This window comes from Balaenoptera physalus, assembly GCF_965194825.1.
Source record: "Balaenoptera physalus genome assembly, chromosome: 11".
Lineage (NCBI taxonomy): Eukaryota > Metazoa > Chordata > Mammalia > Artiodactyla > Balaenopteridae > Balaenoptera > Balaenoptera physalus.
This window is the reverse complement of record NC_138896.1, coordinates 62,679,343-62,692,429: the sequence shown is the minus strand read 5'-3', so window position 1 is coordinate 62,692,429 and position 13,087 is coordinate 62,679,343. Positions and strand designations below refer to the sequence as shown.

At 42.8% G+C, this 13,087-nt stretch overlaps 1 protein-coding gene across 1 annotated transcript in view; it reads right to left on the bottom strand.

The window, feature by feature from the left end:
- The window catches only part of DLEC1 (DLEC1 cilia and flagella associated protein), a 101,594-nt gene that overhangs the window by 80,240 nt on the left and 8,267 nt on the right, over positions 1 to 13,087 (bottom strand). The window contains 2 exon segments of the mRNA XM_082412715.1: positions 6,662 to 6,812; positions 8,165 to 8,686. Coding sequence (XP_082268841.1) covers positions 6,662 to 6,812; positions 8,165 to 8,548 — 535 coding nt within the window. The 5' untranslated portion in view covers positions 8,549 to 8,686.

The window sequence follows — 13,087 nt, the reverse complement described above, 5'->3', positions numbered from 1 at the left end:
TATAAACACTTACATAAAACAAGAAAGATCTTAGATCAATAACCTAACTTTAGGACTTAAGGAACTAGAAAAAGAACAAACTAAACCTAAAGCTACCAGAAAGAAGGAAGGAAATAATAAAGATTAGAGCACAGATTAACAAAGTAGAGAACAGAAAAACAGTAGAGAAAATTAATAAACCCAAAAGTTGGTTCTTTGAAAAGATCAACAAAATTGACAAACCTTTAGCTACATCAACTAAGAAAAATGAGAGAAGACTCAAAAGACTAAAATCAGAAATGAAAGTGGGGATATTACTACTGATTCTACAGAAATAAAAAGGATTATAAGTGAATACCAGGAACTGTACACTAACACACTGGATAACCTAGATAAAATGGACAAATTCCTAGAAACACTAAGCCTACCAAGACTAAATCATGAAAAAACAGAAAATCTGAGTTGACTTATAACTAGTAAAGGGACTGAATCAATAATAAAACAAAAATTTCCCAACAAAGAAAAGCCCTGAACCCATGGCTTCACTGGTGAGTTCTACTAAACATTTAAAGAATTAATACCAATCCTCAAAATTTTCACAAAAAACTGAAAAGGAGGGAACACTTCTTATCTCATTCAAGAGGCCAGCATTACCCTGATATAAAACCAGACAAAGACACTACAAGAAAACTACATCCCTTATGAATACTGATCCAAAAATCCTCACAAAATACTAGCAGACTGAATTCAGCAGCATATTGAAAGGATAGTTCACCATGACCAAGTGAGATCTATTCCTGGAATGCAAGGATGGTTCAACATACAAAAATTAGTCAATAGGGACTTCCCTGGTGGTCCAGTGGGTAAGACTCCACGCTCCCGATGCAGGGGGCCCAGGTTCGGTCCCTGGTCAGGGAACTAGATCCCACATGCCGCAACTAAGATCCGCATGCTGCAACTAACAAGTCTGCATGTCACAACTAAAGATCCTGCACAGCCTAAATAAATAAGTAAATTAAAAAAAAAAAAAAATTAGTCAATGTAATACACCACATTAACAGAATGAAAGGGGAAAAAAATCACATGATCATTTCAACTGATGCAGAAAAATTTTTGAAAAAATTCAGCACCCTTTCATGATTAAAAAAACACTAAAAAACTAGAATAAAAGGAAACTATTTCAACATAATGAAAATCATAGATGAAAACCCACAGCAAACATCACACTCAGTGGTGAAAGACTTAAAGCTTTTCCTCTAAGATCAGGAATAAGGCAAGAATGCCTGCTTTCACCATTTCTAGTCACCACAGTACTGGAAGTTCTAATCAGAGCAATTAGGCAAGAAAAAGAAATAAAAGGCATCCAAACTGGAAAGGAAGAAGCAAAATTATTACTGTTTGCAGGTGATATGATCTTATATATAGAAAACCCTAAAGATTTCACACGCACAAAAAAACCTGTCAGAACTAACAAGTGAATTCAGCTAAGTAGTACATAAAGTCAACATACAAAAATCAGATGCACTTCTATATGCTAAAAATGAACAATCTGAAAAGGCAATTATGAAAATCTCGTTTATAATAGCATCAAAAAGAATAAAATACTTGAGAGTTAACCAAGGAGATCAAAGACTTGTACAATACAAAGTACAAAACATTGCTGAAAAAAATGAAAGAAGACATAAATAAATGGAAACACATTAGACGTTCATGGATTAGAAGACTTAATATTGTTAAAATGTCAATACTACCCAAATCAATACACAGATTCAATGACATCTCTATCAAAATCCCAAGGATGTTTTTTTGTTACAGAAATAGTAAAACCCATCCCAAAATTCATTATGGAATCTCAAGGAACAAACAGCCAAAAACAACAGCCAAAACAATCTTGAAAAAGAACAAAGCTGGAGGATTCACAATTCCTAATTTCAAAGCTTATAAGAAAGCTACAATAAGAACAACGTAGTACTGGCATAAAGATGGACATAGAAATCAATGGACTAGAACAGAAAGCCCAGAAATAAACTCTCATACATACGGCCAAATGATTTTTGACAACAGTGTCAAGACCATTCAATAGAGAAAGGACAGTCTTTTCAATAAGCAATGCTAGGAAAACTGGATATCTTCACACAAAAGAATGAAGTTGGACCCTTTTGTAATACTATATACAAAAAATTAACTCAAAATTAATTAAAGACCTAAATGCAAGACCTAAAACAATAAAACTCTTAGGAGAAAATACAGGGCCAACACTTCACAACATTGGATTTGGCAGTGATTTCACTGTATTTGGCAATGATTTCTTGGATATGACACCAAAGGCACAGGCAACAAAATAAAAACAGACAAATTGAACTTCATGAAAATTAAAAATTGTGCATCAAAAGACACTACCAACAGAGTAAAAATGCAACCCACAGAACAAGAGAAAATATTTGCAAATCATGTATCTGATAAGGGATTAATAACCAGGATATATAGAGAATTACTAAAACTCAACACCAACAAAACAATCGATTAAAAATGGGCTTGAATATGGGATTTCCCTGATGGTACAGTGGTTAAGATTACGCGTGCCAATGCAGGGGACACAGGTTTGATCCCTGGTCTGGGAAGATCCCACATGCTGCAGAGCAACTAAACTTGTGTGCCACGACTACTGAGCCTGCCCTCTAGAGCCCATGCACCACAACTACTGAAGCCTGCACGCTCTAGGGCCCATGTGCCGCAACTACTGAGCCCGTGTGTTGCAACTACTGAAGCCCTCACACCTAGAGCCTGTGCTCTGCAACAAGAGAAGCCACCACAATGAGAAGCCTGTGCACTGCAATGAAGAGTAGCCCCCACTTGCTGCTATTAGAGAAAGCCCATGCACAGCAATGAAGACCCAGACACAGGCAAAAAAAAAGAATAAAATACCTAGGAATAAACCTACCTAAGGAGGCAAAAGAACTATACTCAGAAAACTATTAGATACTGATGAAAGAAATTAAAATGACACAAACAGACGGAGAGATATACCATGTTCTTGGATTGGAGGAATCAATATTGTCAAAATGACTATACTACCCAAAGCAATCTACAGATTCAATGCAATCCCTATCAAATTACCAACAGCATTTTTCACAGAATTAGAACAAAAACCTTTACAATTTGTATGGAAACACAAAAGACCATGAATAGTCAAAGCAATTTTGAGAAAGAAAAATGGAGCTGGAGGAATCAGGCTCCCTGACTTCATACTATACTACAAAGCCACAGTCATCAAAACAGTATGGTACTGGCACAAAAACAAATACAGATCAATGGAACAGGATAGAAAATCCAGAGATAAACCCACGCACCTATGGTCATCTAATCTAGGACAAAGGAGGCAAGAATACACAATGGAGAAAAGACAGTCTCTTCAATAAATGGTACTGGGAAAAATGGACAGCTACATGTAAAAGAATGAAATTAAAACACACCCTAACACCATACACAAAAATAAACTCAAAATGGATTAGAGACCTAAATGTAAGGCCAGATACTATAAAACTCTTAGAGGAAAACATAGACAGAACACTCTTTGACACAAATCACAGCAAGATCTTTTTGATCCACCTCCTAGAGTAATGAAAATAAGAACAAAAATAAACAAATGGGACCTAATTAAACTTAGAAGCTTTTGCACAGCAAAGGAAACCATAAACAAAATGAAGACAACCCTCAGAATGGGAGAAAACATTTGCAAATGAAGCAACTGCCAAGGGATTAATCTCCAAAATATACAAACAGTTTATGCAGCTCAATATCAAAAAAAGCAAACAACCCAATCAAAAAATGGGTGGGACATCTAAACAGACATTTCTCCAAAGAAAATATACAGATGGTTAAAAAGCACATGAAAAGGTGCTCAACATCACTAACTATTATAGAAATACAAATCAAAACTATAATGAGGTATCACCTCACGCTGGTCAGAATGGCCATCATCAAAAAATCTACAAACAATAAATGCTGGAGAGGGTGTGGAGAAAAGGGAACCCTCCTACACTGTTAGTGGGAATGTAAACTGGTACAGCCACTATGAAGAACAGTATGGAGATTCCTTAAAAAACTAAAAATAGAGCTACCATATGATCCAGCAATCCCACTCCTGGGCATATATCCAGAGAAAACCATAATTCGAAAATATACGCGCACCCAATGTTCAATGCAGCTCTATTTACAATAGCCAGGACATGGAAGCAGCCTAAATGTCCATTAACAGAGGAATGGATAAAGAAGATGTGGTACATATATACAATGGAATATTACTCAGGCATTAAAAAGGACAAAATAATGCTATTTGCAGCAACGTGGATGGACCTAGAGACTGTCATACTGAGTGAAGTAAGTCAGAAAGCGAAAGACAAATATCATATGACATCATTTATAAGTGGAATCTAAAAAAAGATTACAAATGAACTTATCTACAAAACAGAAATAGAGTTACAGATATAGGAAATAAACTTATGGTTACTGGGGGGTAAGGGGAGAGGGATAAAGTGGGAGATTGGGATTGACATATACACACTACTATATATAAAATAGATAACTAATAAGGACCTACTGTATAGCATGGGGAACTCTACTAATACTCTGTAATGGCCTATATGGGAAAAGAATCTACAAAAGAGTGGATATATGTATATGTATAACAGATTCATTTTGTTGTACACCTGAAACTAACACAACATTGTAAATCAACTATACCCCAGTAAAATTTTTTTTAAAAATGGGCCTGAATAGATATTTCTCCAAAGAAGATACACAAATGGCAAATAAGCATATGAAAAGACACTCAACATCACTAATAATCAGGGAAATGCAAATCAGAACCACAGTGAGCTATCACCTCACACCCATCGGGATGGCTACACTCAAAAACCAAAAACAAAAACCTCACACTGAAAAACCAGAAAATAGCGTTGGTGAGGATGTAGATAAATGGGAATCCTCGAGCACTGTTGGTGGAAATGAAAAAATGACACAGGCACTGTGGAAAACAGTATGGTGATTCCTCAAAAAATTAAAAATAGAACTACTATAAGATCTAGCAATTCCACTTCTGGGTATAAACCCCAAAGAACTGAAAGCAGGGTCTCAAAGAGATATTTGTATGACCATGTTCAGAGCAGCATTATTCAGAACAGCTAACACCAGGAAGCAACCCAAGAGTTCATCAACTGATGAATGGAAAAGCAAAATGTGGTATGTACCTACAATGGAATATTATTCAGCCTATAAGGAAGGAAATTCTGACATAGGCTACAACATGGATGAACCCTGAGGACATTATGCTAAGTGAAATAAGCCAGTTGCAAAAAGACAAATACTGCATGATTTCACTTATATGAGGTACTTAGAGTAGTCAAAATTATAGAGACAAGGGACTTCCCTGGCAGTCCAGTGGTTAAGACTTCACCTTCCAATGCAGGGGGTGCAGGTTTGATCCCTGGTCGGGGAGCTGAGATCCCATATGCCTCTCAGCCAAATAACCAAGACATAACACAGAAGCAATATTGTAAAAAACTCAATAAAGACTTTAAAAATGGTCCACATCAAAAAAAAATCTTAAATGAAGAAAAAAAATTATAGGGACGTCCTTGGTGGTGCAGTGGTTAAGAATCCGCCTGTCAATGCAAGGGACACGGGTTCGAGCCCTGGTCTGGGAAGATCCCACACGCCGCGGAGCAACTAAGCCCATGCACTACAACTACTGAGCCTGCGCTCTAGAGCTGGCGAGCCACAACTACTGAAGCCTGTGTGCCACAACTACTGAAGCCCGCACGCCTAGGGCCCATGCTCCATAACGAGAAAGCCACCGCAATGAGAAGCCCAAGCACCGCAACGAGGAGTAGCCCCCACTCGCCGCAACTAGAGAAAGCCTGCGTGCAGCAACAAAGACCCAACGCAGCCAAAAGTAAATAAATAAATTAATTAAATTAAATAAATGGTCAGAATGGTAACTTAAAAAAAAAAAATTACAGAGACAGAAAGTAGAATGGTGGTTGCCAGGGGCTGGGGCAAGGCAGGGAATGGGAAGTTATTGTTTCATGGGCATAGAGTTTCAGTTTTACAAGATGAAAAGAGTTATGGAGATGGATGGTGACGATGTTTGTACAAGATTATGAATGTATTTAATACCACTGAACTGTATGCTTAAAAATGGTTAAGAGGGCAAATTTTATGTTATGTGTAGTTTACCATAATTTTTAAAAATTGGGGAAAAACCCAACGGTCAAGAACATGAAAGACAGGAAAAGTTCAAAGAACTGTGCCAAATGAAAATTCTGAAAATGAGACATGACAATGACATGTAACATGACTTCCTAGACAGGATCCTCGACCAAAGAGGAGAAAGGGACACTGTGGGACAGCAGGTGAAACCTGCATGCCATCTGTGAAGTGGAGGTTAACGTTGCATCATTGCTGATTTCCTGGCTTAGGGGGTTGTGTGCTGGTTATGTAGGCGAGTGTCCCTGTTTTGGAGACGTGCACACTGGAGTGTTTTGTGGTAATGAAACAACATATCTGCAACTCACTCTCCAGATGTTCAGAAAAAGACTAGAGAGGTAATGAAGCAAACACAGTAATATATTAACAACTGGGGAGTCATGGTGAAGGGCATAGAGGAGCTCATCATACACACCTGGAGGCATCTTGATGAACGGCTCAAGGACCTGTACTTCGGCCTGGTGCATGGCCTGCTCTTTCTCCGCAAGGGCCCGTGCGCGGGCCTGAATGATATGTCTCTCCAACATTTCAACTTCATCCAGCCGCTGCTTATAGAGCTCCCGAATCTGGCAGGTGGGTGATCAGATGTACAGAAATATGGTGAGATCACACAGCTTTACTGAATCCCACCCCAGCATCAGGGCTTCCCATGAAGCACAGAACAGTCACAGAACTGCAGAGACCATCTGGTCTAACCAGACAGATCTGAACTCTGAGACCCACAGAAGGAAATGGCTTAAAGCTTTCACAGTAAAGTCAATTACAGAGCCAAGTCTGAAATCCCGTCTCCTGACTACTGGCTTCACAGTAAAGAGAGCTGCCATCTAAACTGTGAAATACCAAATATGAGTTAACACACCACCTGTGGCAGACAAAGGGTTGTGTCACCCAGACCCCCTTCAAGGAAGGACTTGCTACCTGGCTGCAGGGAGCATAGTGAGCTGAGAGCCTCCAGCTGTCAGCCCCTTCAGAGTTGATCTCAGCTGCTTGAAAGCACACAGCTGAGACTCCTTGAAGGGAGCTGTGGGCAGTATGGCCTGTTTAGCAGTCAGCCTCAGCAGAGAGGACTCAAGTCAGCTGCTTTCCTCCTTATACAGATAAGGAAGCAGAGTTGCTGTTAGAGCCTAGGCATGCTTCCTAAAATCTGGGCATGAATGCCTCGATAAGATTGTGGTTTGTGGGCTTCCATGGTGGCGCAGTGGTTGAGAATCTGCCTGCCAAATGCAGGGGACACGGGTTCGAGCCCTGGTCTGGGAAGACCCCACATGCCGCGGAGCAACTAGGCCCGTGAGCCACAACTACTGAGCCTGCGCGTCTGGAGCCTGTGCTCCGCAACAAGAGAGGCCGCGATAATGAGAGGCCCGCGCGCCGCGATGAAGAGTGGTCCCCACTTGCTGCAACTAGAGAAAGCCCTCGCACAGAAACGAAGACCCAACACAGCCATAAATAAATAAATAAATAAATAAAAATAAAAACCCAAAGTTTAAAAAAAAAAGATTGTGGTTTGTGGCACAAGGGCAGGCACCCCAAAGCGGACGTGACGTTATCATCTCCGGGGAACAACTATTCAGCTTTCTGCCTCGTCGTTTCATTTATATATGTAATATATAATGTGTGTATGCGTGTAGGGAAATAAAGATAGGTGCTGGAGATATATGCCGTTATGTGTGTAGAATGTATCTATTCACCTAGGCGCGTGTGTAGAGTGTCCTCCCACTACAATGTCGGATATACGGCGGCATGGATTTGGTCTGCTCTTTTCCAGCTGCATCCCCAGTGCCCGGCACCCAACAGGGGCTGACTCTTGTCTAGTGGCTGAGTCGCGCCCTGGGTCGCCCGCACGGCCGCAGACGCGGTGACGCCGCCGCGCCTCGGGTGAGCACGCGGAGAAGCGCGCGGGACGCCGGGGCCGTGTTACCTGCTGCAGCTGGTCCACGAACTCCTCGTGCCAAGCATCCTCGCTGCCGCGGGCCTTGATCAAACTCTCACTCACCTCCTCGCCAATCACCTCGGCGGTATACAAGTTGCGAAAGACGCCGGTGAGCAAGTAAGAGATGTCTTGGGTGCGCAGCGAGGTGGGGCGCAGGCGCAGCAGGTGCGGCTCGGGGAGCGGCCGGAGCGTGAGCGGCGAGACGCGGCGGGGCCGACCACCGAAGCCGTGGTAGAAAGACTCGGAGTAGGCGAGGGAGGACTGGCTGGGGCTGCGGATCCGGGTCGGACGCGGAGTTGGCGTCCACGTCGCCCCAGCGAAGGCGTAGGACCCAGACTCTGCGGACTGCCGCTCTCCTCTTCCAGTCTCCATGGCAACTGAGACGCCGCTAACTCCCTGCCGCACTTCTACTTCCGACCCGCCTCTTCCGCTTTGCGTCTGTTAAAGGGTGCTGTCGAGTCGTCACCTTCGTGAACGTTCGTACGGCAGTGTCGACTTTACTGAGAGGAGCTTAGTGTGCGGACCGATAGAGAAAGAGTTAATTGGTACAGCCAGGCCCGTCTCATTGCAAAAGCTTCTTCCTATTTACTTTCACCTGCCCATTCTCTAATTTGTTCAGCATTTATTAATTCGTTCATTTAATATTTATTGTATAAAGATTGTTTCAGGTCTGTGCTAGGAGCTGGAGATACCAAAGGAAGATGCAGCTTCCGCCCTTTCGGAGCTCACAACCGTGTGTGTGTGTGTGTGTGTGTGTGTGTGACCAGAGTGTTGAGCAAGGCGAGAACAGGAAAACAACTGCAGTTTAGTGGGCTACGGTCAAGGTGGAGAAACTGTTTGTTGTCATGGAACCACAAAGGACAGGAACTTAACCAGTCTACAGAGATAGCGAGTACAGTGGGGTTTTGGCAGAAGTGAAGACCAAGCAGAGGTTTAGAAGAATGAATAGACTCACCGTCATTAGCCATCAAGGAAGTGGAAATCAAAACTACAGTGCAATACCACTACACACTTAGTAGAATGTCAAGAAGTTGAATGAACGAACAAACGGGTGAACAAACCACGTGAGCGCGGGTGAGGATGCAGAGCAACTTCTCATGTATCGCAACAGGAACACAAACCAGTATAGCAGCTTTGAAAAACAGTTTGGCAGTTTCTTAAAAAGTAACACATACATCAGTCCCACAACTAGGTGTTATTCCAAGTGAAATGAGAACGTTTGTGCCTACAAAGACCTGTGTGATCAGCTTTATTCATAATCTCCAAAAACTGGAAAAAACCCAAATGTCCTTTCTACTGATAAAAAGATAAATAAATTGTGGTACATCTATATACAGCATACTCTCAGCAATAAAGATGAAACAGACTAGTGATACACACGACAGCATAGATGAATGTCAAATGCATTATGCTGGATAAAAGAAACCATTCTCAAAGGGCTACATATACATAATGAATGCTTCCATTTAGAGGATATCCGTTTATAGAAAATGCAAACCGGAAAACACAACAGTGGTTATCAGGAGCTGGTGATGCGAGCTAGTGTTGGCTCCAAAGGAGCATGAGGGAATTTCTTGGGGTGATGGAACTGTTCTACATCTTGATTGTGGTGGTGGTCACAAAACTGTATGGATTTGTCGAAACTCACAGAACTGTACACCATAAAGGGTGAATTTCACTGTATATAAATTATACTTCCATTTTTTAAGTGAAAAAAAAAAATGAGTAGGAGTAAGCCAGGGGAGAAAGAAAAATGGCACTCCATGCAGAGGGACCCCATTGTGCTAAAGCTGGGAAATGGGAGGAAATGAAAGAAGTTCAGGGGTGGAACTCAGGGAGTTGAGGAAACTTCTAGGCAAGGGCCAGATCATAAATGGGTTTGTAGGCAACATTAAGGAATTTAAACTTCATTCTGAGGACAGTAGGAGGGCCATCAAGGGTCTGAAGCTGGGTGTGTGGTGGTCAGCTGTATGTTCTACTGAGATCACTCTTGTTGCTGTGAGACAGCAGACTGGGGGGAGGCAAGAGGCATCAGGGTGCTCAATTGGGAAACTCCCGCAGGGGTTAGGAAAGAGGTGAAGGGCGCTGGGATTCAAGTGAGAGGAACTGATTGGAGATGGAGCTAAAAGGTAGAATTGACAAGACTCGCTGATGGATAATGGGAGTGAGAGAGAAAAGGGGCCAAGAATGACTGCCACATATCCTGTGTGTGGGACCAGGTGGGTGATGAGATCATCCACTGAGATGGGGAGAGGCCTGCACTTGTCCAAGGCAGCAGCTTGACATCACAGTGACTGCCATCCTTGCCAGAGCGTGGCTTCTGCTCACAGGTGGTACAACCATCCTCTTTTTACTGCCGGGGTGAGTCTGTGTGCCCTACAGCCTCAAACCCACTTCCTGAGATGAGGCCCAGGATGCTTGCCTGCAGACCTGAGCCACTTCCGCTTCTCGTGGTTGGGCCTGGTTCCCTCATCTCTACTTCCCGGTATCTCTTCCATCCTCAGGGCTGGGAAGCCAGGGCCCCTGTTCTGGATTGTGTACTTGAGAGGATCCCACTCTGACTCTCCTCAAGCCACACCCTCTCCAGAGTAAGGAGGCCACAAGGTCAACGTGACATGCCCCGTGCCTGCCCAGACATTGTGAGCCCATTGACAGGACCTGTGCAGGCCACTTCTTTAAGGGCTTCCTCGCATTGCTGACCGGCGTGTGCACTAATGGGTAGCGTGGGTGGGGGCGGAGGGGGAGGGAGCTTGGGCAAGTGGGCTGGTTTGTCCAATTGCTCACGTGCATGTGAGCCCACCCACCCCACCACCACCAAGGGGCAGGAAGGAGCTAGTAGAACAGTCTGGGGACCTCCATTGCTCTAGAGTTAGGACGGGGCCTGCCCAAACCAGGTGGTCTTGTGCAGGCTCCCTGGCCCCCTTCCCTACCCTAAGGAACGACAGGACAATGGATTCTCACCATCACCTTTGGCCTCTCCATCCTGCCTCCAAACAGCCTCAGAGAAGGACACAGAGAGTCTGGCCCAGGCTGGGAGAGGCCTCCCCTTTTTCTGTGACCCTCCCACCTTCTGGCTTCAGCTCCCCCGGCTCTGTCCAGGCCAAGGTCTTCAGCAAAGCTCCAGTTCCCCCTCTGTGCTCATCTTCCCTGACTTTTCAGCGGTATCTGCTGCTGCCTGTTCCCTCTTAATGACACACTCCCCACCCCGCTCCCCGCTTTCCTCTGTGCTTCCCCACCTCCACCATCGTCTCCCTCTTCTCCTGGTATCTCTCTGCCTGATAAGCTGGCTTCATCCCTGATTCCGCTGTGCCCAGCAACCACTTTCTGTTTGCTCTGTGACTAACTGAATAAATGAATGGTTCCAACCGGGCACCAGTAACAAAGGGCCCCAGTCCCCTCACCTATGAGGACTTTGTCAGCATAAAGGGAATTTCCTGAGCTGCCTTCTTCATTTTATAACCTGCTCTGCCAACCAGAATTTGTGTTTTGTTTATCTCTGGGTTCCCACACACATTTTTGGCCTTTTAAATTTTTTTACTTTTAAAGTCAGAAAGAGAAAGACAAATACCATATGATATCACTTGTATGTGGAATCTAAAATATGACACAAATGAACTTATCTGAATAGGGCAGGGGTAGGAGAGGGATGGATTGGGAGTTAGGGGGTTAGCAGATGCAAACTATTATGTATAGAATGGATAAACAGGGACTTCCCTGGTGGCGCGGTGGTTAAGACTCTGCGCTCCCAATGCAGGGGGCCCGGGTTCGATCCCTGGTCAGGGAACTGGATCCCACATGCATGCTGCAACTGAGAGTTCGCATGCCACAACAAAGGAGCCTGAGAGCCGCAAATAAGGAGCCCGCTTTCCGCAACTAAGACCCGGTGCAACCAAATAAAAAAATAATAATAAATATTAAAAAAAAATGGGTAAACAACAAGGTCCTACTATATAGCACAGAGAACTATATTCAATAACCTGTGATAAACCATAATGGAAAAGAATACACAAAAGAATGTATATACGCACATAACTGAATCAATTTGCTGTACAGCAGAAATTAACATAACATTGTAAATCAACTATACTTCAATAGAAATTTTTTTTTTACTTTTAAATTTCAAAAGTTATACATCATTATGGTAAAAAATTCAAATAATACATAAAAAATAAAAAGTATCTTCCTCTCAATCTCTTTCCTTGGATTATTTCTATATCCTTCTAGCTATTGTTTCTGCCTATACAAATACAAATATCTACAAAGTTTTTTTTAATTTTTAAAAAGCGCCAGTGGTATTATAGTATGCATTATATATATTATCCTACAACTTGCTTTTTTTTCACAGCAACTCAAAGAGGACTGATTTTGTTTTTTGTTTTGTTTTCGTTTTTGTTTAACAGATGCAGGAGAACCCAGTGTAATGGAAATACCATAAGTTATTTAACCAGGTCCCTGCTAGTGAACTTCAACTTGTATAATGTTTCTGTACAAAATACACAGATGATACAGAATTAAAATTGCTTGGCCAAAGCATATGTACATTTAAATATTTGAGATATTGCCAAATTACCTCCCAGAAAGATTATCCCAGAGTAGACTCCCACTAGCATTGTGTGAGGGCTTATGGACATTTTCAACATGCTTTGAACCATATCCCAAATTTTAGCCCAAGCCCACATCTCCCTCTAAAACTCCAGACTTGTACATCCATCCTGTATCAATACTTGACATCTCACCTTGGCTGTCTGAAGGCACCTCAAACATAATGTGTCCACAACAGAGCTCCCGCTCTTCCTTACCCTTCCCCATTTCAGCTTCTGGGAACCCCTGCTTCCAGTGGTCCAGGCCAAAACCCTAGAGTCACCTCTGGCTCTTCTCTTTCTTTCACAGCCCCCACTGGTCAATCCTGCT